Source organism: Typha latifolia, chromosome 11, assembly GCF_019914945.1.
Source record: "Typha latifolia isolate L0001 chromosome 11, TyphaL0001v2, whole genome shotgun sequence".
Lineage (NCBI taxonomy): Eukaryota > Viridiplantae > Streptophyta > Magnoliopsida > Poales > Typhaceae > Typha > Typha latifolia.
In genome coordinates, this window is record NC_133096.1 from 6,887,171 (window position 1) to 6,912,562 (window position 25,392).

General features: G+C 36.3%; 1 protein-coding gene across 1 annotated transcript; it reads right to left on the reverse strand.

The window, feature by feature from the left end:
- Nucleotides 1–622: 622 nt before the first annotated feature.
- Nucleotides 623–19,730, reverse strand: LOC140797252 (E3 ubiquitin-protein ligase UPL2-like). Its single transcript, XM_073150552.1, has 17 exons — nucleotides 19,586–19,730; nucleotides 19,355–19,492; nucleotides 16,644–16,739; nucleotides 16,355–16,558; nucleotides 9,698–16,265; nucleotides 8,065–9,149; nucleotides 7,588–7,890; nucleotides 7,306–7,513; nucleotides 6,833–7,098; nucleotides 6,465–6,757; nucleotides 4,573–5,689; nucleotides 4,331–4,477; nucleotides 4,159–4,239; nucleotides 3,166–3,391; nucleotides 2,921–3,060; nucleotides 1,733–1,839; nucleotides 623–1,181 (listed from the first exon to the last, which is right to left on the reverse strand). The coding sequence occupies exons 2-17, from the start codon at nucleotides 19,448–19,450 to the stop codon at nucleotides 1,079–1,081; spliced, it is 11,040 nt and encodes a 3,679-aa protein (XP_073006653.1). The 5' UTR covers nucleotides 19,451–19,492; nucleotides 19,586–19,730; the 3' UTR covers nucleotides 623–1,078.
- Between the last annotated feature and the right edge of the window lie 5,662 nt (nucleotides 19,731–25,392).

The following is a 25,392-nucleotide window of genomic DNA, read 5'->3' on the forward strand; positions in this document are numbered from 1 at the left end:
TACTTTTATTATTATGTAGTCTTTATTTTAGAATTAATTATATTTTTTTTAAATAATAGTGTAATAATTATTTTTGATGTGATATATAAAATATAATATAATATAAAAAATATGTTATTTTAATTTATTTTTTATAAAATTATTGAAAATATTTTTTGATTTAATATAAAGTAAGTTGATTGAATAGATACAAAGATAAATTAGTAATTAAATTAAGGTGTGATATAATAAGACGTAATTGTGATTAATAATAAATTTTAAATTGAGTTATAATAATATTTAGTTACTATTCTGAAATAAATTGTACTCAGAAAAAATATTTCTAAAGTAAATGCTATATCTACTCGCGTGAGAAGAAAACGAAGAGATTTAATTCCCTCCTTACTAGTAAACTCATAAGCCACAGCAAACTCCAATATTATTCCGAAGATTCCAACTATCTAGCCCAAATTTTGTGTCCTGCCTCGAGCGATGATTAAAAGCAATTCATCCCCAGTGAGTAATCCGTGTAATCAATCAATCATCAATTTCATTTTCCAAAATATATATTTTCCGATGGAAATATCATAACATATAAACTTAAGCCCCTGTGAAGCTCAGAAAATTGTGCAGCAGGTAACAATGATATAAATAAAGATATGCATTTCATCAATTCAAAGGCCGATTCACAATATTTGGGTGTATTTCCTTGTACAAGTTTGACGACTCCACCAGAATCCATAAAGCATCTAGAGGATTCCACATTTGTAAAAAAAGGGGGGGGGGGGGAGAAAGGATTACAAAGGACTATACTAAAAAGCAGGAAGTAAAGATCACCCAAAGGCCAAAGCCAAACATCATACTCGTGCGCCAACACAGTTGCCTGCACTCTCCCACCTTTATCTCTGCACAGTTAAAAATTCCAAACCAAGATGTACAAATCCTGGTCAACCGACTATAGGGCTCTATATATTTGACGGGTGTTGACAAATTTAACTCCTCTTACGAATGGCTGATCGGGCTACTGGATGCATTCTCGCCCTTGCAACAATAGTGTCTGTACAACGTCTACGCATGCGAGCAGCTAGAACTTCAATTATCAACCAAATCCAAACCCTTCACTTCCTTCATGAATGGCTAGGAGGAGCCTTTCCTGCAGCTGGTCTTTGGATGTGTACTCGGGCAGGTCTAATTGGTTGAAGCTGCAGAAAATGGAGATAGAAATTTTTAAGATAAACTTTTCAAGTAGAAACGCCATAAAGGAGCAATGATATATAGAGTCACCATAATTAGTGGTTATGGACAAAATAATAGGCCTCATTTTTTTCATCTTACAGTAACATCAGCATTTGAATCTAAATCCAGTACTTGGTTGTTTAAATAAGTTATGGAGGAAACAAAAATACAACTTGGCTAACATTCATGGAAAATGATATCAGACCCAGCAATTAGAACCACTCTTCATAAATGGTTTTCTGGGTTCAAATTTGTATGAAATATGGCACTGACCAAGATTTGCTCAAATAGAAAAGCAGTGAACCAGGGATTACTGAGAGTAGCAGGATTGAAATCTATGACAAATCTAGATTTAGACATCAGGCCATGTTGAAACAACTAAATATATAGTACTTATTCAGATTTCTTCTGAAAACAGAGCTTTTCTTATAAAAAACAAAGTCTTCCTATAATTCAAAGAATTCCAGATTGTAACATCTACTCAAGCTTCATGAAGGAACAGAGAATAAAAAGGTACCAAGTATGAGCTGAGGGCAGATGATGGGGGCTGCCATATGCCTTGTGTATCTGAAACCTCTGCGAGCCTGAGATTCCCTGAAGAGCGCTGAAACCTTCCAATGGTACCTATTGTTTTTAAGTGAGAACATCAGCATATTATGAAAGAAAAGATTCATAGCAAAAGAAAATAAGAATCCAGATCAGAAGAAAAAAAAAAGGTGACTGCACATATATCTTCTTTTGTGCAAATGTTGATGCATATACTCAAGACAGAAGCAAATGAATGAAGCAACATGCTTTGGCTGACGCTGCATATCATTATAAAGACTACATAAATTCATTCCACTTGCTAGCTAAATACTCCTACTTCAATTCTCTTGTAGAAGAAATGTTCTAGAAAGAAAATAAGAGTACAGGTATAACTAGAAAATGTAGTAGCATTAAAGTAATAAATAGTTGAAAAGCGGGCAAAATGACTGAACTCCAGCCAAGTCATTTGAATGGGAAATCACAAAGGCGAGAAAAAAGATTTAAAATAGTACTGGAAACATCTCATATCTATAATTTATTTTTTATCTATATTACAAGCTAGTCATGCATAAGTATTGCTTCGCCAGCATCAAAGGGAAGAGAAGTCAAAATTTTAGTTTTAAAGATATAAGGCAAAGTGGAAGCACAGAAAAAGGTTTCCGATAGCTAGGCCGACGAAAAGGGAATAAGAAAAATGTTTGAAGATAAATGACTAAGCATTGCAACATTACTGTAACAAACTGATAAGCTACATGATGAAAGATGAAGGTCCAGGTTGGAGTTTACATAGTTCTTAGACTTAACGTAATTATTTATATCCATACATTTTATATCTTCTAGTCTTTTTTTTCCCGAATTTACTGTAGCATAGATACTCTTTACAGCACTATGCAAGGAACTGTTTATGTGAGCATTTGCTATAGACTAGAGTCCTGATGAATTAGGGTTTGCTTAGGTCATCCAAAGAGCTGTATTATTAGTCAAATAGGTTTTCTTAGAAAGTTAGGGTCTCCTATAGAAGTCCATTGAGGACTCAAAATATATAATGAGAGATTGGCTTGTTTTCCCCATCTACTTTAATCTCTTTTGCCCAATGGTTCACCGTGACCCCAAACTTTGTATCATATGCATGTATGAGCCAGAAACTGAAATGAACAAATCACTTTTAGGCATGTACCTTGGAAGTGCCAGTCACAAATTGAAGGAACCGTGCTTTATCCTCTTTACTGAACCCTTGAACGACTTCCCAGAACCACTGAATGACAGGGGAAGCATTGCTGTAGCCAGAATACTCGGTATTTGCTCTTAAATCATCCACTACAATAAAAATTGAGAATAAAAAAATGATCAGAGTCAGATTTGCAGCCACATTATTTAAATAGTCTACAAGGTCTAACAATAGGCATTAAGTGAGGAGCGCACAATCAATATCCGGAAGACCGCTGATTAACAGTTCAAATTCTTTATCATTGAATATGGATATCAGATCTCGAGGAATTAATTCATTAAATCCATCCATAAAAGCATTTATCTGAGGCCTAATAGCTGTTGTTAACCGATGTTCAGCTACTCGGTTAACATATTCATGCTTGTTTTCTTCAGTAACCCTAATGTTTCGCCCCCCTGGAATCAATTCAGAGTCAGTTACCTGCACAAGATACATAAATTAGCCAACAGTAAGGACTGATGAAAATAGCAAAGTCATACAACACAATTTAGTAGATAAATGAAAGCTTAAATATCACGATAAAAGTTAAGGTGGACTAGGCATATTACTCTGATTATTACACCACAAACATGTTCATAGAAGCACTATTTAAGCAAGAATCCATTTTTATGCTTTCCACGCAAAAGATTAATGATGGCTATCAAGCATCTAGCATGAAAACATAGATCAACTATCGTCAGGAATACTTTGGAAAAAGACAGAAACTTAGAAATCACACTGTGTTGAGATGATTAGAGAATATATGCTTATCCTGGTTTACAAGTCGAATTAACAAAAATTGAAAAGGCCAAGACTTAGAAAATCAAATGTAGATAGAAAAAGTTGCATCATGGAACTTAACTTACTGTCATATTACATTGCTTTGAAAGAGAATAACCAAATAAAGTTGAGTTGAAGCAACTCAGCAAGTGCAGATGAAAATCAATTTGAATTCATGCCACATAAATCAACTACCAAAACTAATTGTTTACTGAAGTCTAAAAGTATAGTGGTGAAATTAAAACCAAAAGGTTTTTGAGTAAGTAGATCTGAGACTAAATATGTAGGAGGCAATCACTGCCTATAAGTGTTTGCACCAACACACAAAAGTTTCTTACATTTATATGTATATTTAGAAAAAAAATAGTCAACTAAGCTATGATAATTTATTTAAGAACTCATAACAACAATGTTACTGAAGCCACTACCTCTGCCTTCTCATATAGTATCAACTTCTCTTCATCAGCGTCCATGCTAAAGGTAAGGTCCAATATGTCACTTATATCATTCTGCAATACCAACACAGAAAATTGGTTCAAATCAAAAGCTAAGTATAAGATAAGATGTAACAAACCGAAGAATACAAGTGCAAAGACATACCTCAAGCATCCACTTTAGGTTCTTATAGTAATCAGGATCAATAGCCTCAATGTCGTGATATGTAACCTTAACTCCAAGAATGTGCTTGTAGAAAGATCGAGTAAAATGGACATCCAAAAGCTGGCTATCAAAGAGTGCTTTACCAACCTGGATGATAGCAGATAATGGCATATAAGAAGAATGAAAGAAAAAGAAGAAAAGCTATCTCTAAAAGAACTGTCCAAATAAGAAACAGCACCCACCACTCGCCCAACAAACTTGAAATAGGATAGATGTTCTGTTTGGTAAACAGAATTAGGATTTGGTTGAAATGTCAACTCATTGCCCACAGTTGTGAATAGTAACGCACCCTTGTCAAAAATCACACGAGAGAGCAACTGATACCATTCCCTCGTAAGCCCACCAGCATCAATACCCTCTTCTCCTTGAAAATGAACAGTTAGTCTTCCTTTAAGATCCTGAGGTGATCGCATTCTGAGTTGGTTATATGAGTCCTCAAGTATGTAAGCTCGTCTCACAGAAATCCTCACAGGACTGTGATGGTGATCATGCTGATGTTTTATCTTAGAACGAAAATGGGCACGTTTATTGTCAAAGTCGACAAAACGTGGAACTTTTAGCATCAGAGAAAATGATTTCTCAAGCAACCCAGGATTTTGACGAATGAAGGCATTCAGCAATTTCCTGTGTTTCTCTGAGAACTTCACAAAGGCACTGTGCTTCTCTTCAACTTGCCCACTAGTTCCTGATGATTTATGCCCACTGGTCGAAGTCGAAGCATCTTCAATATCAGAAGTTGTTGCCGCAGCATAATCTTGAACAGCATCTGATTGCCCAGGTCGCAACTTTTCACATGTTACAAAGAATGACTCTATGTAAGGCAATATATTTTGGGTGCCTGCTGGAAGAGGAGGCACTACACCTGCACTTGAGGATGTCACACTTCCAGAAGTAGGAACCAGATCTGATGAAGATGCAGAAGAACTCTCTATTTTGCTTATGCAGCTGCTCAAATCTAGCCACAAGGATTCCAGTGCTGCATTTATATCCCATACCTGAGAAAGAGCATCAGCGTACTCTTTCTCAGGAAGAATATGAGGATCCTTCTTCTCTTGTAAGACAGTGACAAGAGAGCTCAATGCCTGCAAAACTCTCAGTATAGCAGTCCCATTTGTTGAGGATGCGCTGATAAGAGCCTTTTCAGCATCTTCGTATAATTGCAACTCATTCATTGCACATACAGTTAGGCTTTGCATTGAATGTGCAAGCTCTGTTATGAAGAGACTACAATACATAGGAGCCAGAGCCACAATCTTTCTCAATACCTCAGCCACGAGAACGTATGCATTATCAGACAATCTGCAGAAATTACAGAATAAGCACCATCTAAATAAATCAACCAGAATGAAACTTTAGTATCTACAAATGGTTGTGTATGCATTATCAGCCTAAACTGCTGAAGATAAAAGAGCAAAAGTAAAACAGAAGACCAATTCTTTTCTTCCATATAAAGACAGAAGTAGAAGATCCTATCCTGCCACAGTTGAACAGCTGATAAAATCTCAGCATTAACACACACACACACACACACACACACACAGTTTCTTTTACCAGTGAACATAAAGTAGCTCAACTGCAAAAGCTCCGAAGAACAAAAATTGATGAACCACCTCCGAGTACATTAAGATCATAGCAAGCAAGTGCTTATATCACATTATCATAGCACTAAATAAAATGTCCTAAAACAAGCATCTCAATTAATAAAATGGATTATATTAGGAGCTATTGATATCTTAAGGGAAGTATTAACCAGATCAAACAAAATTTGGTACCAACTCAGTCAGCTAACTTTTTAGTAATACATCATAACAATATTTAGATTGCGCAAATGTGTGATAACGTCCTACAAAAGATACCAACACAACTTTATATTGAACTCATATTTTACAAATTACGCATCTCAATATTAATATATTCTCCGCAAACAGAAATATCATTTTCTAATATAAGGATACAAGCAACAAAAGAGGGAAAATGGAGGTGTATTCACCAGTCATGTTTAAAACCAGAAATGGTACTAAGAACTGGATGTTTTGTAAGAGAAAATCATGTAAAAGAAAAAAATGTTACATACCCTTCACGTGCAAGCAATGAACAGAGGAGTCGGAGTTCCGGTTTTGGTAAGCTAAGAAGTAAAGCACTTATAGAACTTTCACTGTTCGTAGCAGAGGCAGCAGTTTGTCTAGTATCTTCGGCCTTAGATGTGTGATCAACAGTAGCAGCAGATCCAATAGTGTTGGCATTCTCCTGTGCATCTTGCATGATGCTCTCAGAACCAACTGGTTTCTGAGGAGATGCTTCAGATTTAGCAGATCGGCCAGAATCATTGTCAGCATTGACCATGACAACTTCAAGAAGGTTTAACAACTGCAGCAAATGGTTATTGAGAAGGTACACTACATAAGAATCTTAGCTGAATAAAACCACAATAAAGTTGCATACCTGTTCAAGATGAGCTACACTTCGCATGTACAATGGCTGATTTAGGAGACTCAGAAGGAGCACAATGGCCAAAACTCCTCTCTTATCTTCAGGTTTATCTTCTTCCATAATAATAGCCTTACCACGCCCCTGATCAGAAGCTTCTGCCTGACATGCAGTTGGATGAGGAAGCTCGAGATGAAGCAAGAGTTTTGCTACATTAGGATGATTCCTGGCCAGGTATGTCAGTGTTTCTAAAATACGGCGAGACACCAATGGTGGCACTCCTACATATTCAAGAGAGAGAGAGAACACTGAGAAAACTACTTACCGTTAATGTCAATCTCTATCTAGATCGTTAAAAGTCAAGCATATACAAGTTTTATATTGTTATAAATTGACGAAACAATCAAAGAATAAGGTAATCAACATGAACAATAAAAGATCTAACACACCACTCTTTAGATAGAGTAACTAAAATGCAAAGCAGTTACCATCTGAGTGTTGAGGACGGGAATATGTAACATAGCTTTGGCAACCATATAACCTGAATGGTGGCTCAGCAGAATCAACTGTTTTACTAGTGAATCCCTGAAGATCAAGCATAAGTATATCCACCAGAATTTGCACTAAAGAAGTTCTAGTTTCATGATGGGCACATAGGTTCAAGAGAAGCCTCTGTAGTTGACCTTTATATAGGGGCTGTGATGAAACAATTCAAAGTGTAAGTAATACAACTGGAGTTGAAGGACAGACCAAAAGCAATAAATAATTACCTGAACAACACGAAGCAACCTAATCAATGCTTTTAAACCATCTGTGTCCACCAGAGGAATGCCATCAGCTTCGATCAGCTTACCTATTGATTTGTGGGAAGCAGCATCTCCAGCATTTCTGTCTAGATTAGAACCAATTATATCACCCCGCCTCGAAGATTCACCCCGCCTACTTCTAGAATTCATGCCAAAAAGTGTGCCACCATGATACCGATGAGCAAACCTTTCGCGCAACATATTTGCTTCAGCAACAAGTGCAGGGGTCAAAGTAGCCAGTAGAGTATCAGGAGAAGTCAAAAGCACCTGAAATGCATCTCTTGAACAGTAAGAAAGAGACTACTGCACATGACTAGCTACATCCTAAACAATTAAACTTCTCCACAAGTTGGCAGCTAAAAAATTAAATGCAGAATTCCCAAAGAGATGGGCATAGCACAACATTAACAAATATTACATAACAAAGTGAACTATGCACACCTCCTCACGTATTTCTGAAGGGAATGTTGCAATTATTGAAACTGCATCCATTTCAACAGGTTGTCCTTCTAACTCTTGCGATTGTTGTAGCCTTTGAGCTCGTTGTTGTGCTAAGACCTCTTCTCGAATATCTGGTGGAAGAGCAGCAAGGAATTCAGGGTCAATATCCCCATCATTCTGGGGTTGCTCAACAGAAGGTTGTGCCACTTGATTCTGTCGTGAAGAAAGAAGTTCAGCTCGCAACTCCTCTGGAAGGGCCTCTAAGAATGTAGGATCAATTGAGTCTGAATCAACATTTCTATCCGGCTGCTGCTCTTGTAGGCCACCCTGATCAGATCCTTGGCTTGGATTTTGTGGAACTTCAGTAACACTTTCCAAAGATATATCTCGGCTGCTTAATGGCACAGTGCTTCCCGAGGACCTTCTTACTCGAGCAACCGGTGGCAGATCACCCAAAGGGAGTCTATCTGAAGCCCCTTGCCTTTCCCCATCATCATGCCCATCAACGCTTCCTATTTCCACCTCCAAGCTACGAAGGCTTTCCCCCAAAGTAGCCCCACTTCCACTGCTTGCTTGACTGACTGCTTCCACATCTCGTGCAGCAGCATCACTGCGTTCATACTGCATGTCAGTAAGTTGCTCACTTGCATTGGACACATCTCTTTCATGGACAGAATCACCACTAGGCGGTATGACACCAGCAGTACCAGAATCTGCCACAGATCTGGACAGAGGGATAACCAAGTTCTCATTGTTCTCACTGTGACTTGCAGGTGTTTCAATTCTTGCATCAGCTTCTGATCTTTGCAACTGGCTAGCTGCATCATTTTCTTGAGGACGAATTGCAGACACTGTTTGGTCAGAAAGTGGTTCAACTGTAGGCCTCCTTAAATGTGAAATAAGCAACTCCTCAATGCCTTGAGGTACTGCAGGGCCAGTAGATCCACCACGTTGCTGGCTGTTATCAAGCCACATGTTGAAACGGTGCCCATGTCGTCCGCTTCTTAATGTCCGGAATATAGCATCCAAACGCGAGGAAGTACTCTCATGATTTCTATCTGAGAAGGCCATATCAACTGTATTATCTGAAATTTCAAATCTCATGGGTCAGTTAAAGAAATGGTCGAGATTCTTTAAAGGGTTAAATACATTCTACTGCCCAATACTTATGCCTAAAATAATTTCAATCTCTTATACTTCAAAAAGTCTCAAATAAATTTTTATACTTATGGCTAAAGTGAAGCCGTTAAATTTTTTATTAAACTTAATTGAATTACGTCAAAATAACCAAAATGCCCATATCGTGTTTGCTAGAAAAGAGATACACATTTTGATTTTATAATACAGAAAAATCACCAAAATAGTCATAATACTCAGTTAAATTTAATAGAAAAATTAATAGTCTCACTCTCATAAGTACAGTAACTGATTTGAGATTTTTTTAAATATAGAAGGGTAAAATAATTTTGAACATAAGTACAAGATAAAATGTATTTAACCCTTCTTTAAAATACTTAAGTTTTTGACCTTATTGCCTAATTAGATTTCTTCATACTCATCGTAAATTTCTAGTGAAAAATATTGAATAATGCAATTGTGCAAAAAGATGAGTTGTCCACAAGTAATGGCACACCTGATTGTCTTTGATGAACGAGGTGCCTAAAAGAAGAAGGCTCCTCCAAAAGTGGATGTTCACGATGGGCACCATGATCACCAGCTCTTCCAAGAAGATTGTATATAGATGTAGTACGACCTTGACGTCTTGAGCCAAATATGTCAAGAGGCATCACGCGTAGTGTATCACCAGAAAAACTGTTGTTCCCACTGAAAACCTCAATATGATCAAAAACATTTAGTCCATTAATCCCCTCCTCCAATCGGAGAATGACTCCATCATCATCCTCATCCTCATCATCATCCTCCTCTAATACATCCTCATCAAATTCTTCGTCATCAATTTCATGATCATCCTGATCTGTGTCAGGATGTGAAATCTGGTGGACTTCATCTTCCTCCAAATCATCATTTTCCTCATCATCATCATCTTCATCGTCATCTTCTTCAGCTTCATCTCCATCATCCCCCGACATATCTTCATCATCATCTTCATCAACCATATGATTCTCTGCATTGAGTGGAATATCGAATCTGATTTCCACAGTAGTTGTACCATTCTCATTGCCAGCACCATCTTCAGAATTTTCATGCATAGAATCATCTTCATGCCCACGAGCAAAGCCACCATCCAAATCACGATCATGATCCATATCATCTGTAACAGAATCTGAACTGCCTGAAGTTTGAACAGCATTATAGGATTCCATGTGGTCAGCCATCACTTCATTGTGATCAGCTTGGGATGTTGTCTCCAGAGGCTGGAATCTACCACCGATATTATAAGAGGATTGTACTTGATTATGATCTGAAGCAACCTTCAATGAATTGTCCCCCTTTGCACTAAGATCCGCAGAATGAACATATTCTTTAGTAACCAATTCGAGAGCCTTGACAATCCCAGTAACGATCTTTGGTGAGTCCGTATGATCCAAGTCCAGAACCTGCAGAGTTCGAGTCAAGGATCGAACCAGCCCGACATCTATAAAAGTCACCGATGCTTCTGCTGAGATATAGGAGCCAGTCGGTGAGCGGGCAGCTAAGATATCATTAAGAAGATCAACAAATGCATTCATACTAAGATCTGGTGCTCTGCAAGCACTGGACAGATCGATGAATTCAACAAAAACAGTATTGATTTCAGAAAATATCCTTTTCCTTGCCTCCGCAGAACGAATAGATGATGCCACCAAAAATTGATTAGCCCTTGTAGCTAGTTTCTGCCTCCAATCTCCATCTGCTTTCTTGTCCTTCTTTTGGCTCCCAGCGTATGGAAGGAATTTGTGTAGAATATGATGAAATACTCCCCCAGTGCTAATACCAGATATACGCCGTAAAGGGCCGCGGAAACTACTGATATCTGCATCCCGACGAAGCAGAACATGTATGGAAGAAGCATAGGTCAAGATTATCTCTGTCAGCAACTTTAAAATGAAAGCTGTTTTGGCAAGAGAAGCTGAAGCCTCCTGACTAGCAATCTTGCTTTCTTCAGACGAACCAACAACAGCCTTTCCTTTTCCCTTATTACCTGAAGTGTTGTCAATGTCCATGTCAGCTATAGGTGAGGTACCAGTTAAACCATCAGATTGATCCTCGACTTTTAGAGGAGGAAGAAAAGTTACAACCAGATCCAACAGATGCTCAATTACAGTAACAAAACTTTGAGGAGATTTTCGATGAGCTTTGCCATTCTTCAAGTTCGAATCTGGCAGTTTGCCATGTCCGCTTCCAGGGGCAATTGAACTCACATCCCCCGAGGTTATTTTCCCATCAACACCTGGTGACTTGTCCTTCTCATTTTCTTTGCCTTTCTCCTTCTCCTTGCTTTTCTCTTTCTCACGATCTTTCAACAGGACAACATATGGTCTGTCACCAACCATCTCAATCTGGCATACAGACTGAGCAGCCTTCATAAATACTACTGGATCCCTAGAGATAACAAATGCCAAATTTTGGACAAAGTTACGTGGTGTAACCCGTGCATTTGAATGTCTATTTGTAGCAGTGACAAGACTATGACGTATCTCTAACTCCATTGCCTGCTGAAGAGTGTGGGGATCTTCCAGAATGTGCCGGATGATTGCAGCTGCCACATTGTTGAATCCAGAAAATAAGCTACTCGGTGGCAAACTAAGCAATGCATGCAACCCTCCAGAATCTAGAAAAGTCACAGCAACTGTATGAACTTTGGTGAGTGTAGCACATAACTGAAGCACCACATGCATTGTCTCAGACGGTAGATGGCTTTGTATGCATCTGCAACATATCTCCAAGAGCTTTTTCTGATTCTCCATATCTAAAAAACCCACAGTTGGTGAGGATTCAGAATCCTTTTTCATGTTCTCGTCAATGACAATGGGAGTTTGAGAATTCAAGTTATCCTTTTTCAGAAGCTCCATTACGGTAATTGCTGGAGTCAGTTTTGGATCAACCTGAAGCATACGATCAATAGAAAGAAAACAGGCAGTAACCCACTTTGGAACTTCAGCTTTCTCACCATTATGTGAACCCATATCCCATCCTGAGAGCAAATCTAAAGCAATCTTGATCAGACCAGCCTGGGCTGCAACTTCTCGGGCCACTGCATCTTCATGGAGAATTAATGCAAGAACGTGAAACAGGGAAGAGAGCACAGTTTTCTTGGATGCATCAGATGTCGTGAAGCAATGTTTCACATGCTCAATGATATATGTAAGGACCTTCGATCGGTATTGGCCATCATCTTGAGAGCAAATCATCACAAGAAGATCACGAACAGGGAAAGCTAATGATTCCTTCGTCTGTAGAAGTCTCATACAAGAAGACAATATTTCATCAACAGGAGGCAATTGAACTGCTTCCTCTTCCAGGTCAACATCATTAGGCTTTGCAATTTCATCTTCTTTAAGGGATGCATCAGAGTTCCCTAGAGACATGGCAAGAGCACGAGCAAGTTCAGCATCTTCTTGTGGTTCTTCAGGATGTGAAAACAACCAATCAGTTGCAATTTCAACACTATTCGTTCCAACCTGCCTCAATGCTTCTTCCGCCCTTGCACGAGAAAAGCCCATCTCCACAATTAGTGATATTGTAGACTCGTCGGGAGGAGGACCAGCTAAACGAGGTCCAGTATTGCCACCAACATTTGTAACTTCCACCCCAGAATAAACATGCCTCATAATAGATATCATTGCACTAATAAACTCCAAATTGCAGTCAGAAAAGTGAGGGTGAGCCCAGATAGGAAGAATAGCCTTTAATATCTTGGACTGAAGTAACTTCACAAATGCTTCAGCATCCTGAGGAAACGGAACAGTTGAATTCGCAATAGGTTGTTCAAGTAACTGCTTTGTGGAAGAAGATAGAATGAAAGATGATGTCACAAGGTGGTCCATAAGTGTACCATAGCTGGCTAATGGACCATATATCCAAGAATAATCTGTTTCTTCCTTTTCTTCTTTACAACTTCTCTCATCTGTCTCCATAGGTGAAGCTGGCACCAAATTTACAGCAAAAAGCAGCTGACTGGTAGCTTCAAATGTGGTTAAGATCGCTTGAATAACCCCACGGCCATAAAAGCATTTCAGCATGATCGGGTTACATGATTCTGGCTTGTCTAACAAAATCCCATCAATAAAATCAACAACCTTCCCAAGATACCGACATTTTGTAGTCACAGGTACTTCTCTCTCAGAAGGAGTTGCATGCCCTCCAAAGTTCAAATGTTCCGTTAAAATGGAGGCAACAGTAGTACCAACAGATACGACAGAAGGAGAGACATTTACAGGATTATTTTCACGACGAGAAGCAAGCAACATTGCTTTTCCAAGCTCCATAAAAAGATGGTTAATATGATATGAAAGCGATCTCATCATGTCCCGGTAAGATCTCTTCTTCTCCTCTTCAATCTTGCTACTAGTGCTAGGATCCAAAGGGTTGGATGACTGAACTTGGGAACTTGATGAAAGTCGTAAACTTGGATACCCATCTAAACCAAGTCTCTGAGAACTACTAGTTGCACGGCCAAAATCCCGATAGATATTAATGAGGTCAGAAACTTGAGATTCTATACTCCATCCAGAAACTCTTCGCCTTAGCAAAGGATCAAGATATTGCCTGAAAGAACTGAACCTATTCTCGTCAGGTTCATTCACAGTTGGGTCCAGTCTCTGTACTTCATTGGCAGAAGAGGAAGAGTCAGCGTCTATCTCAGCTTTTGAATCTTCAAGTAAAGCAATCTGCCACAATACTTCTCTGTGAACCTGTCCAATATCTTCCAGCACATCCCTGCTGGCATCTCCAAATTCTGTGAGCAATGCACTAATCCAGCGATTATCCCTAGACGCAGCGAGGAAAAGAAGAAATTCAACAACAAAAAGAGAAGAAAAGATTTCATTATCTTCATCTCCTTGAGACTTAGGTGCGAGTAGGAAGAGGCCAGAAACTGATCTAAATCCACTGAGAGCTTTCTTCAGATTCTCCCTTAGGCAAGAGGAAAAAGCTTGTGCAAGAGGTGCAGAATGGTGCTGAGTAAAGCCCTTGAAGACCACAGTACTATGCAAAGCAATTGGCATCCCTTCAGATGACTGCGTAATGCTAGGTCGCAATAGAAGTTTTAACAAAGTCTTAATACCTCCCTTTTCTACAAACAATCTACAAGTTTCAGAATTTTCCATTGTTCGATGAACTAGTACCATCACATGGAAAATACGTAACTGCACAAACTGCTCATAACTGACGCCATCACCACTGGAGTCCATTGGACTCATCAAATCATGCCCTTCACTTCCCTTATTTTCAAGATCGGTTTCCATGTCAGTGCTCTCATTTGAGAGCCCAGAACTGTCCTTGCATTTGTCTTCCTCTATGGAAGAAAGCTTATTAATAATCTCAATAATTATATCAACCCCAATACTTCTTAAAGAAGATACATGACGAAGAAGCTCCTCCACTGCATTTGCCAAAAGGACAACACCTTCATTCATTGCTATCAAATATTTTCTGGTTGTGAAAGTGTCTACAAGAAACCGCAACACAGAAGTTTCCTTGACAGCCTCCAATCCTCTAGCATTTAGGCAGATTGCACCGAGACCATTAGGAACGCAGATAAGAGCTTTAGAAGATGGTAGTAATGCAGTCAGAACTGATGATAGAAATGAATCCGGTAAACCAAGTTCATCCAAAGCAGGAAAGCATGTTGGATCTTTATGAATAATTTCACTCATAACAGTTACCGCTGAAAAATATATATCTCCTCCAAATCTATCTGCATTGCGAAATATAAGAGACAGAGCTGCAGGTAAGGAACTATCCTGTGAATTTTGAGATCTTGCAGAATTTGCTGGAGAGTATGTAGCAGATCCCAATGCTTTAAGCAGAGCCTTGATTAACCGCTTTTGTGAGTACAGGTGATCTTCATCAGACTTCACTATATCACCTATTACCATTGCATCTTTGCTGTCATTGGCGGTGCCAATAACTCTGTGAACTTCAATTTGTAATCTCTGAGTCAAAAGTTCAACCCCTCCCAAATCTTTGAACAAGGATACAGCAGGGCTACTGTATTCCATCAACTTCTGAAGAGTCTTTACTGCTAAGCAGACAAGATGCATATGAGCAGGATCATTATCTTGCAGAAGAGGCAACAAAGGTGAAACCAATCCCGAACCCCTTATAGCACTCCCAGAACTCGAAGATGATAGAACATGAAGCAGAAAAAATTGCAGAAGAGAATCAACAAATACTGGAGAGGAAGGGTCATTAGGGTTACTAAGTGACAAAATAGCCTTCTGCAGAACACTTAGCAGTACTGTACGATTTCCAGAAGAAATGATACTTGAGCCACTTAGTACCCTAGCCCGCTCATGAGATGATGCATATGCTGCTAACTGTGCTCCCAATGCAAGCATAGCAAGTGCCCTAATAGACCCAGGTACAGAGTCTTCAGATCGAACAAGCCTAATTAACTCATTTATATATTCAGGCTCATTTGCAAAGAAGGACACAAGTTCATCATGAGCATCATTGGACTGCACTAAAACAATAAATGCGAGCAGGCTAATTCTACTGTACATTCTACATGTCCTTGGAGTTCGGAAAGCATGTGCATATCTTATCCTCGTAAGCAATGAGAACCTGTGCTCAGGAGGGACATTGAACTGGTCGATGCACTGCTTCAAAATGCTCAAATCATCCTCCTTCTGGAGATGGAGATCCGGGATGTGTATGACACACATATTAGACAATTTGCTAATACTACTAGTTTGCTCAGAACCCTGGGACGTAACCAAGTTGTACTCAAAATGAAGAGTCGAGCCCAACCGGTATTGGGCACCATCACATTTACTCTCCATATCCGATGGGAACAAACACAATCCTTCATGTTGGTCTCGCTCATTTGCCACAACACATGAATGCAAACCCAAACCTTCTTCTTTGCTTCCCCAGCCCTGAGCTAATGACAAAAGATGACTATTCAAAGAGCCACACCCAATCAATTTTCCACTCACATGCATCTTGGAAAAATTTATTTTCACCAATGCAGAAAGAGTTTCCAAAGTAGCTAAAAGAATCTCAGGATCTGTTGACGCAAGAAGAAGCTTGAAATGCTGATTCAAAAGGGAACATGAGTCATCAATCCATAATAGTTATAATGCAATAAGTGCATCCAAGTTGCAATAGTAAACCACCAGCTTACCTCAAGGCCACCAAATGCAGTCTTGTTGTGGCAATTTTCCAAAATAATTTGCATCACTCTTAGGATTTGTAAGATGGAGTGTTTCGGTAATGGATCTTCCTCAGATATGTTATCAGATAGAAGAAGGTCCTTTCTACAAGAAAGGTAGGTCTTGAAGTATGTGTCAAAATGCATAAAAAGCGGCCTCCAGTGATGAAAGTTTCCCTGGAATCAAATCCAGAGAGTTAATATAATGTGTGTACAAAATAACTCGAAAAAAGAAGGCCCAGAGAAAATCAATTAGATGTACCTTATTGTACTCCCAGCGGAAGCCTGAAAGAGGTATGGCAATGTCATGTAATGGACTTTTAATTACCCTTTCAATAAAATCTTTTACTTTTGGCGGCTGCAGGCATCAAATGCCGATATATTAGTCCAATAGAAATATATTTAAATCCATTAAATACAACATTCCATCAAGAAAAATAGCGTAAAACACATGTCCAATATAAATGTCGGTACGTCTTTATGCATATAAGACCTCATTACATAAGATTCATGTATACTCGACTACATTGGTTACGTACTTCCATCTGACTAGAGTACATTAGCAAAACTTTCAATTTTTAATAACTTAGGTCTGTCTTACGTGAGCAAAAAATCAAATATTCAGAAACTAACAGCTTCTTTCTTTTTTTCCGTGACTTAAAAGCTCCTTGACAGACAAACAGCATGATCTGAATTCAAAGGTTATTTTGACACTTGGCTCATTTGATGATGCAAGGTATAAAAGCCCTCCATATATATCTTTTAAAAAGAAAAGGTGCATGCTGTTCCTCTATATGTATCCAATAAAGAAATAGCACCGGATGTGAAATTACAACAAAAAAAAAAACTATTCAAGTAGTAAATTAGAGATGTAGTCTGAAAAAAATTATTCATAGAAAAGTAGATATGTTACTCTAGTAGGCATCAAAATGAAAATTACTGATAATTACAGGAAATCACTTTTGGCAAGTCAAAAAGTTATGAAACCTATGCATTGTAGGTTTCTTTTCTCTTCTTTCATGTAGCTTCTACTAACATTTAAAAATTTTGGCTCAAATAGTAATAAAAATATGAAAACCACAGAAAGAATGAAGGAAAACTAAACTACACAGATGCCACTGAAACAGAGACCAATACTCAAAACTTTGATCATACCTAGTACGACATAAAATTGACATTTCACAAGCATCAATATATAAAGTAAATCTTATAGTCAACATATATAGCACATACATATGTATGTAAAGATAGAATATCATGTTTGATAAAGAAAGTCAAATTTACGGTCTAGAGCCCTATTAGGTCAAACTATGATTTAGGGTTGAACTTAAATATTTTTCATATTGTCTTGAAGGTGAAAACTGAGAAGAAGAAAATTATTTTAAATGAAAGTAGATACCAAATATTAGTGATTCTTGGACTTTTATGCATTTCTCTTCATCTATTCACCCTCCCCTCCACTTCTGTTTAGATCACGCATTACAATACACTCTATCCTTACCTATACTACCAACAGAAGGTAGGTTATTGAACTTATTTCAACTCATCCGCTGTAACCTCCAAACATTCAACATTATTCAATCAACTGTTCCAGCTTCTTTCTTAAGAAAATTTGGTACAACCAAAACCAAGCCAATTACTGAAAAGGGTCCTATTTAAAATTGAACCATCATAACTAAACGTTGGCTTTACAAAATCTAAGCAAATTTATTTTTCTTACAAAAATGAGATGAACAATTCAAGACCAGCATGTAGAAAAGCCCCATAATTATAAAAGTCTTCTGATCAATAGATTGGATGCTGGCTAACTCTGTGCTGCTGATCATGTGTTTGGCACTTCCATGCCCATGGTACTTGAGATATTGATTCTCGGTTCATATCTATCTTTCTGAAAGCTCATATTAAAATAGAGCCGTTTTTATAAAAGTTTTAGCCCAAGAAATACAATACAGTTAATCTGTAAAATAAAATCTAACAATAGGTTTGGTGAAGTCTATCATATATCTATACACACTATAATTAGCAAATTCTCTCTATCTAATAAAAAATAAATAATGCCAAATCGTGGAGCAAAAATGAGCCAGACCAATGAAGGTATGTTAACGATAACAAAGATTATACCAAAGTTCTCCATATTGTTGTATAGCCTTCTAGGTAATCAAGTCAAATAAATAAGTTTAGATGCCATGTTTCTTATTATAATGGTACCAACACTTGTGATGCACTTCTGTTGTCTAATCACTGTAATGATTAACAATCGCATTCCGCACAATAAGCATTATCTCTGTTACCATCTATTTATGACATTTCCTATTTGTCCCACATAGCGCATAAACCTTCTATCAAATATTTGTAGAATATCAAGTTAAGGATGTTGATTTCTCCCAAATTTGCAGGTACAATTTACAGAGTCATCATAATAACTCTGGAAAATGTAATACTCGCCCTCCACCGCTCCCTAAATTATGACACAGAAATTGTTAGAAGTGTTTCTAATCTAATTATTTTTTTTGATCATGCCAGTTTAACCCAAAATGCACATCTTTCTCACGCTTCACTACTTTCCTGACATGTCATATGCCAACATTCCTCTCAATGCCTATGGTACAAAAAAAGATTCATGCAGTCCTATGCAACAAATAATCCGGACAAGTCCAGACTAAAAGTAAAAAAATAAATTCATCCAAGACTTGGATTAAAAGAGTATCTTGACCGGAGTTATCTTCATAGTCACAAAAGAAAGGCTTCTCGTCCTCCATAAACCTGCAAACTACCCTATTCGACCAGATACTTGAAACAACCAATAACGCAAGAAAAGTACTCGATAAATCAGAACATCTAGCAACAGAATCAACAAAAATAACACCTTTAGTTTACCCCCAGACCTAATATACGGATTCCCACCATAATAACAAACAAGATTAACATCTAAACGAAAAACAATAGAATCGATCGATCTAAGAGATGACTCACCGGCTCCGATTCCAATTTAAGGGCGGGCGACACCTGTCTTCCACCCGACAAGATCTGCTGCAGCCGCAACGGGAAGCTCGACCTGTGCCCCGCCATCAGCTTCCGAACGGCCGAAACCCTCGATTCCGGATCAAGAAACTACACCCAAGAACCGTAAAAGAAACCCTAATAAAAGAACACGATCGGGATAAATATCGGCGCAGACGCGAAAGGGGAGGAAGAGATGCGTACCTAGCGTTTGCGACAGAGAGAGAGAGGGGGAGAGGTAGAGAGAAGGGTTTTGGAGACGATGGCGATGATGGCTGAGCCGATGCTTACACATCGAACGACTGAGTGGGAGGAAGAAAAAAAAAGGAAGAGTGGAGAGAGAGCAACCGAGCAAAAAAACCAATAGGGTGAATATATTTATACGAAAGGGGGGGGATAGGTCGGCGTATAAAATGTAGAGGAGTTCCGCTGGGCCTCTTCCTCACGTGCGCCTCGCGTGTGCCGGTTTCCCCTATTTTTATTTTCTTTATTTTTTTATCTTTGCATTGTTGCAAATTGGCCCTCCTGTGTGTCAGATATTTGTAAAAGCTCCTTCGTAATATTCTTAGAATATTCTCCTTTTTTTAATTGGAATATTTTTCTCCTATTTTTTGTTGGGAAGAGAAAAGGGAAGAGAAATAGAGGGACATTTAGGCAAAACAAATATATTCAAGTTTTCTCTTTTCTTTATCTCATTATTTTAAATTATATAAATGGTGGTATAAATCTTCCAACAAGTGCTCTGCTTTTCTATTTTGATTATGATGTGAGTTTCAATTAGTGAGGCTGAGCTCATTTTAGTTTTCTTGAGATCAAACTGCTTGAATGGAAGATCCAATGAGTTCATAGAAAAAGCTCCAATAACTAATAGTAAAGATTTTTAAAATATATATATAGAATTAATTATATATAGCCCTTTCAAACTATCATTATTTTTTACATATACTTTCTAAATTTATTTTATCATATAGTCACCGTAATCTAAGACAATTCTTACTTCCGTCAGTCCACATAGTTTTTTTCTCAGTTAAGAGATTTATTTAGATAATAAAAAAAGTTTACGGGGTTGCAAGTAAAACACGGTGATAGTTTAGAAGAATAAATTGAATAAGCTATTAGATAAATATAACCATACGTTTTATAACGGTAGAAGTATAAATCTGATATTTTGAAGTTATTAGATAAATCGAATGAGCTCTTTTACTTTTACACTCGGAATAACCTAATCTCTCCTGTTATTAACATTCAGCAATTTGTTTGCTTATATGTTTCATGACCTAGAAAATAATTCTATTTTGATGGACAAATATAAATCTGAAATTTCATCGGTATTTCTATCTACATTATCGAGGGAAATTTTTAAGTAACGCCTTATGTTTTTATCATTTTCTGATTAGAATCCTATCTTATGATTTTGTAATCAGATCACTCATGAGTTTGATACTTTATTGATTAAATTACTGAAATACTCTTCAAAAAATTTAACTGACCCAGACTTAAATACTTTTAAGCCATATCCTATTCTAGTCTAGATCTAATTGTGTTGTTTTATCCTACAAAATGTAATTTAAACAGTAAATTACAAATTGTTGTATGTAACCTTACCTAAAATAAAACTATTCTAAATTTTAGTTTATATCGTTTTGCATCCTGTGATTTAAACTAATATGAAGATGTTATAATTTCTACAAAAACTTAATAGATCAAGTACAAAAGAAATTAGAGAAAAATTTTCCACCCTAATAAATATTAAAATATCAGAATTAGCCTCCTCCTTTCTCGAAGGAGCTAAATATTTGAAAAAAAAAAAAGAATTTTCTCGATGGAAAATTGGGGTTATCAAAATAGTCACCATAGCTCGAACTCGGCTCAATAAAGATCGATTAAGCTTGGCTCAAAAATAAGTTAACCCGAGGCTTAATCTTCAAAATAACTTCGAGCCAAGCTTAAGCATGATCATGTGTTGGCTCGATTGAATAGGTTCATTAAGTCTCAAAATAATTATAATATATATATTCTTTATACTATATTTATGTTATATTATATTTACTTAAATGGATTGTTCTATAGTCTGATATCATAGAGTTTAGTTTAATTCTGATTATATCATATTTTTTGTAAATACTTAGAGATTTACATTAGTTTACATATTTTATCTTTCTATAGTTGAACTATGTCTTATTTTAAGCTTGATTGAAGCCTAACTAAGCTCGACTCAATTCAAGATCGATTAAGCTCAAAATTAGGCTTAAATTGATTAAGACTTAAAATTACTAATTAATCTGCTTATCTAGGATCGAGATTAAAATTAGCTAAAAACTTCGACAACGACTTCCTCTAATGACTTTCTATCTCTTACCGCAAAGCCAAATATGGAAAACTTTTACTAAATTTCATTGAGTTTACTGTTCTAAAATTTTATTAGTCAATTTCCTTATTCATCATTGTCTAACTTATAATTGAGGTGACAATTTTACTTCTTACAGTATCTGCAATTACACTAAGAAAAGTTTTTATTTATGAGAGAACTATTACATCGATGCACTAAGTAGTTTTTTTTTCCTAAAAAAGTCGTAGATTTTGTATTAGCGAGATTCCAACTACAAAGGAAGTCTAAGGATGCATCGCTCAAATCCTTAAATTTACTAGCAAGTTTGTAAGCTATAGTGTTGTTACATCGGCTCGTGTACCAAACTTTAATATAATAAATTTAGCAATTTGCCTCATTTTTTAAACTGTTAGATAAATAATTCAATTGAAATACTCATTTCAGCATGTTTTTTTTTAATACAAATACAACTCTTATATTTTACATGGAACCGGTTGAAGTTAATTTGATGCGATTCGGATTAGATCGGATCACCTTGAAAGACAATGGGCTCTATGAATTGAGTTTAATTATCTTATTTGGTTATTTAGTTTAGTTAGAGCCTTAGTAGGTTAAGATTTTATTTAATTAGCTAAATTCAGCTTATTCGTAGAATATTATATAGATATTCGAATAATATAAAACTAGTTGGATAATATTGCAACCTCTAGATCTACAACTTTTGTATTCATAACTTATTCAGATTCTGAATCTATGTGCGGAAAAATGAATGATTATACCTAGGAATCTGTGTTTCTACCCCTGAATCTCAACCGCTGCAAATCGAATCAAGCCGGTTCGTAACATAATTAACCGTTAAAATTTAAATAAGTTAGACATAAAAGATGGAATTATTATTATTCTCAATTTCATAATTTTTTTTCTTAGTTAAGAATATTTTTATCTTTTTTCTATTAAATTATTAAGATTTAACTCGAAAAGTAAGCAAAGTATTTATGCAAATAACAAGTGTTTTAAATGGCATGAGTTCAAATTTTAACGAGAAACATGTAAACAAATAAGTAATTTTTGAAAGGTATATATGCACAAAAAAAAAATCTTGTATATTTATTGCCTTAAACTACTGGCTAAAAAGTCACTAAATTAAGACTCCATATAGATTACCCATCTTGTAGTCATATATTCAACTCTTTTAGTCCATTGAGAAGGGCAAGCATTTTTCCCATAAGAGGTCTGTCAATGAAGAGAACTCTTTAAGACAAAAATCTTATGAAAATTTGCAAACAAGGATGTTGGCACTACCATAGTGACTACTGACTAGTGTGCTAAGAAGCATTGACCCAATATATGTGGTCTCCAGTTGAGAGGTCTAAGTTGTTGTAAGGAGCTTCTTTCGTCATGCAAAACTCAAGGAGCTCGAGGTTGCAAATGCTAGAGCTTTAGTTAGAAACACAAGTTGTTTCATTAACAATCTCCATTTATGGGGCCATAACTTCCTAAAACTCTAATAAATGTGTGCCTTTCAAAGAATTTAGACGACTGTGAATACTTGTGCTAGAAGGTTCATGGTAAGATTTGAGCTAAAGATTCTAAAGCCCAAAATTTGCTAGCAAACCCCATTACTCTAAGCTATATCACAGCCAAAAAAAAAAAAAAATTGTTCCTTAGTTTCGTGATCTAAGCAACATTAAGGGCAAATATCTTTGTCTAAGATAGATTGGCAAATTTTTTTCCTAAGCTTTGTCTAAGATAGACACCTTGCCTCTCATCAATATAACTCCATTAAAAATCTCTAACAAATTTAAGAACACCCATCAAATTTAATATTAAATGGGTCTCTTATCAGATATTATGTTATAGCTACACAGATATACTGAGACTGCTGAAATATTTAGTGTTTTATTCTTATATAAATTGCTAAAAAGTTTTGATTAATCTTAGTTAAATTTAAACTACCCACCAAATAAACAATCTTTCTTCTTCTTTAAAACACAAAACTGCTCCACTATTCTCCTCCACCACACTACTAAACCATATCCTCTAACCTTCTCCCGCCACTAATTAAGCTCTCCTCCAAACTTTTCTTCTTAGTATTTCTCTTCTAAGTAAAAACTTTATACAATTACATGGAAAGAAGATATAAGAAGTGAGTATAACTTTCTCAGGTGACAAAGAGAGCTTTAGTACCAACCAACTATAATAGAGTTAGTAATTACTTTTTTTTTATGACTAAGGAGGTCGTATGATCAACTTTAACCTAAAATAATTATTGTGGAGAAAATTATTTAGTGATTTGATGGCTTGGCTCAATGACTCAGCTCAGTTGATGGCTTGGCAGTACCAAAAAGAGCTTTAGTACTAACCAACTATATTAAAGTTAGTAGATACCATTTCTAATAACTAAGGATGTTATATGATCGACTCCAACCTTAAATAATTATTATGGAGAAAATATTTGATGGTTTGGTAGCTTGGCTCAACAACTCAGTTCAATTAATAGCTTGACGGTGCGGTTGGCTTGGAGGAGTAATCCAATGACTTAGAGCAATATCTTAGCGACATTTAGTTCGAAGCAATAATTCGACAACACACACTGCTTAAAACCTAAACTATGTGGCTTAGTAAATTGGCTAAAGGTTGTTGGGCTTTAGTGTCTGTGTAAAAATAAATAAAGACAAAAGAGGACTTTAGCTATTAGGCTTTTGCTTCTTGTCTAGTGAGAACTATTAAAAGAATAAATTGACCATAATATGAGCAGTGTAACAAAGCTTACTTCTAAATAAGTATTATAATCATATACAATGGTAGTGAGAAAGATGATATAAAAACATTTGGATGAATATTAACCTAACTGATATCATAGAATTGCACATTTAATGAATCATTTTCACACTAATAAATCATCAGCATTTAAATGTTTTAGTATGAAGGAGAGAAGAAAGTAAGAAGAGTTTTAGTTGAACTACTTATTTTAAATGAATTGCCAAAAGGATAGTAATTATTTTTATATATACGTAAAGCACTGATAAGTTCAATAGTCCTCCGACTAGTCTCATTTTGTATTAAGTTCGGGATATAGACCAGATTGATAAATAAGTTTTAAGAAAGCAAACTTTAGTTTTAAAGAACCTATAATTTTTATGTCAAATATGTGAAATAATACATGTAGTTACTTTCTTTTCTTAGTTGAGAAGTCTATAAGTATACTTTTATTATAGCAGGAGTTTTATATAGATAATAAAAAAGTTTAAGGGAGTGTATAGTTTAGGAGGGTTAAGTATAATCATTATAAAAAATAAATTTTGTGACAAATCTAATAACACCAAATATTTATTATAAAAACTGTGATAGTTTAAGAGGGTTAAGTATAATCTATCACAAAAAATAATTTTTGTGACAAATCTAATAATGCCAAATATTTATTTTAATTTTTTTATAAAGAAAAAATGCAATATAAGATGATAGTCACATGCCGCCAAGCATACGATTATTGAAGATTTTTGCATTTCGTATTTGGAATGCAGACAACACGATCGAGCAATAAAGTTTTTGACCAAACTAGACCACTTTTTAATTTTTTAATTAAAATAGACTATCTCTCAAATTTATTATTAAATATAGTTTAATTCACTGTAGTCTTAATAAAACCCTAAACTAATCATTATTTTTAAAAATACTAATC

Bases quoted from the DNA above. Each gene is read 5' to 3' on its own strand.
- LOC140797252 (XM_073150552.1), bottom strand. From the start codon at position 19,450: ATGGCGGGGCACAGGTCGAGCTTCCCGTTGCGGCTGCAGCAGATCTTG. The intron at 7,099-7,305 runs GTAACTGCTTTG...TTGAATATGTAG, and splicing joins CCGTCCTCAACACTCAGATG to GAGTGCCACCATTGGTGTCT. The intron at 6,758-6,832 runs GTATGCAACTTT...CATTTGCTGCAG, and splicing joins GTGTAGCTCATCTTGAACAG to TTGTTAAACCTTCTTGAAGT.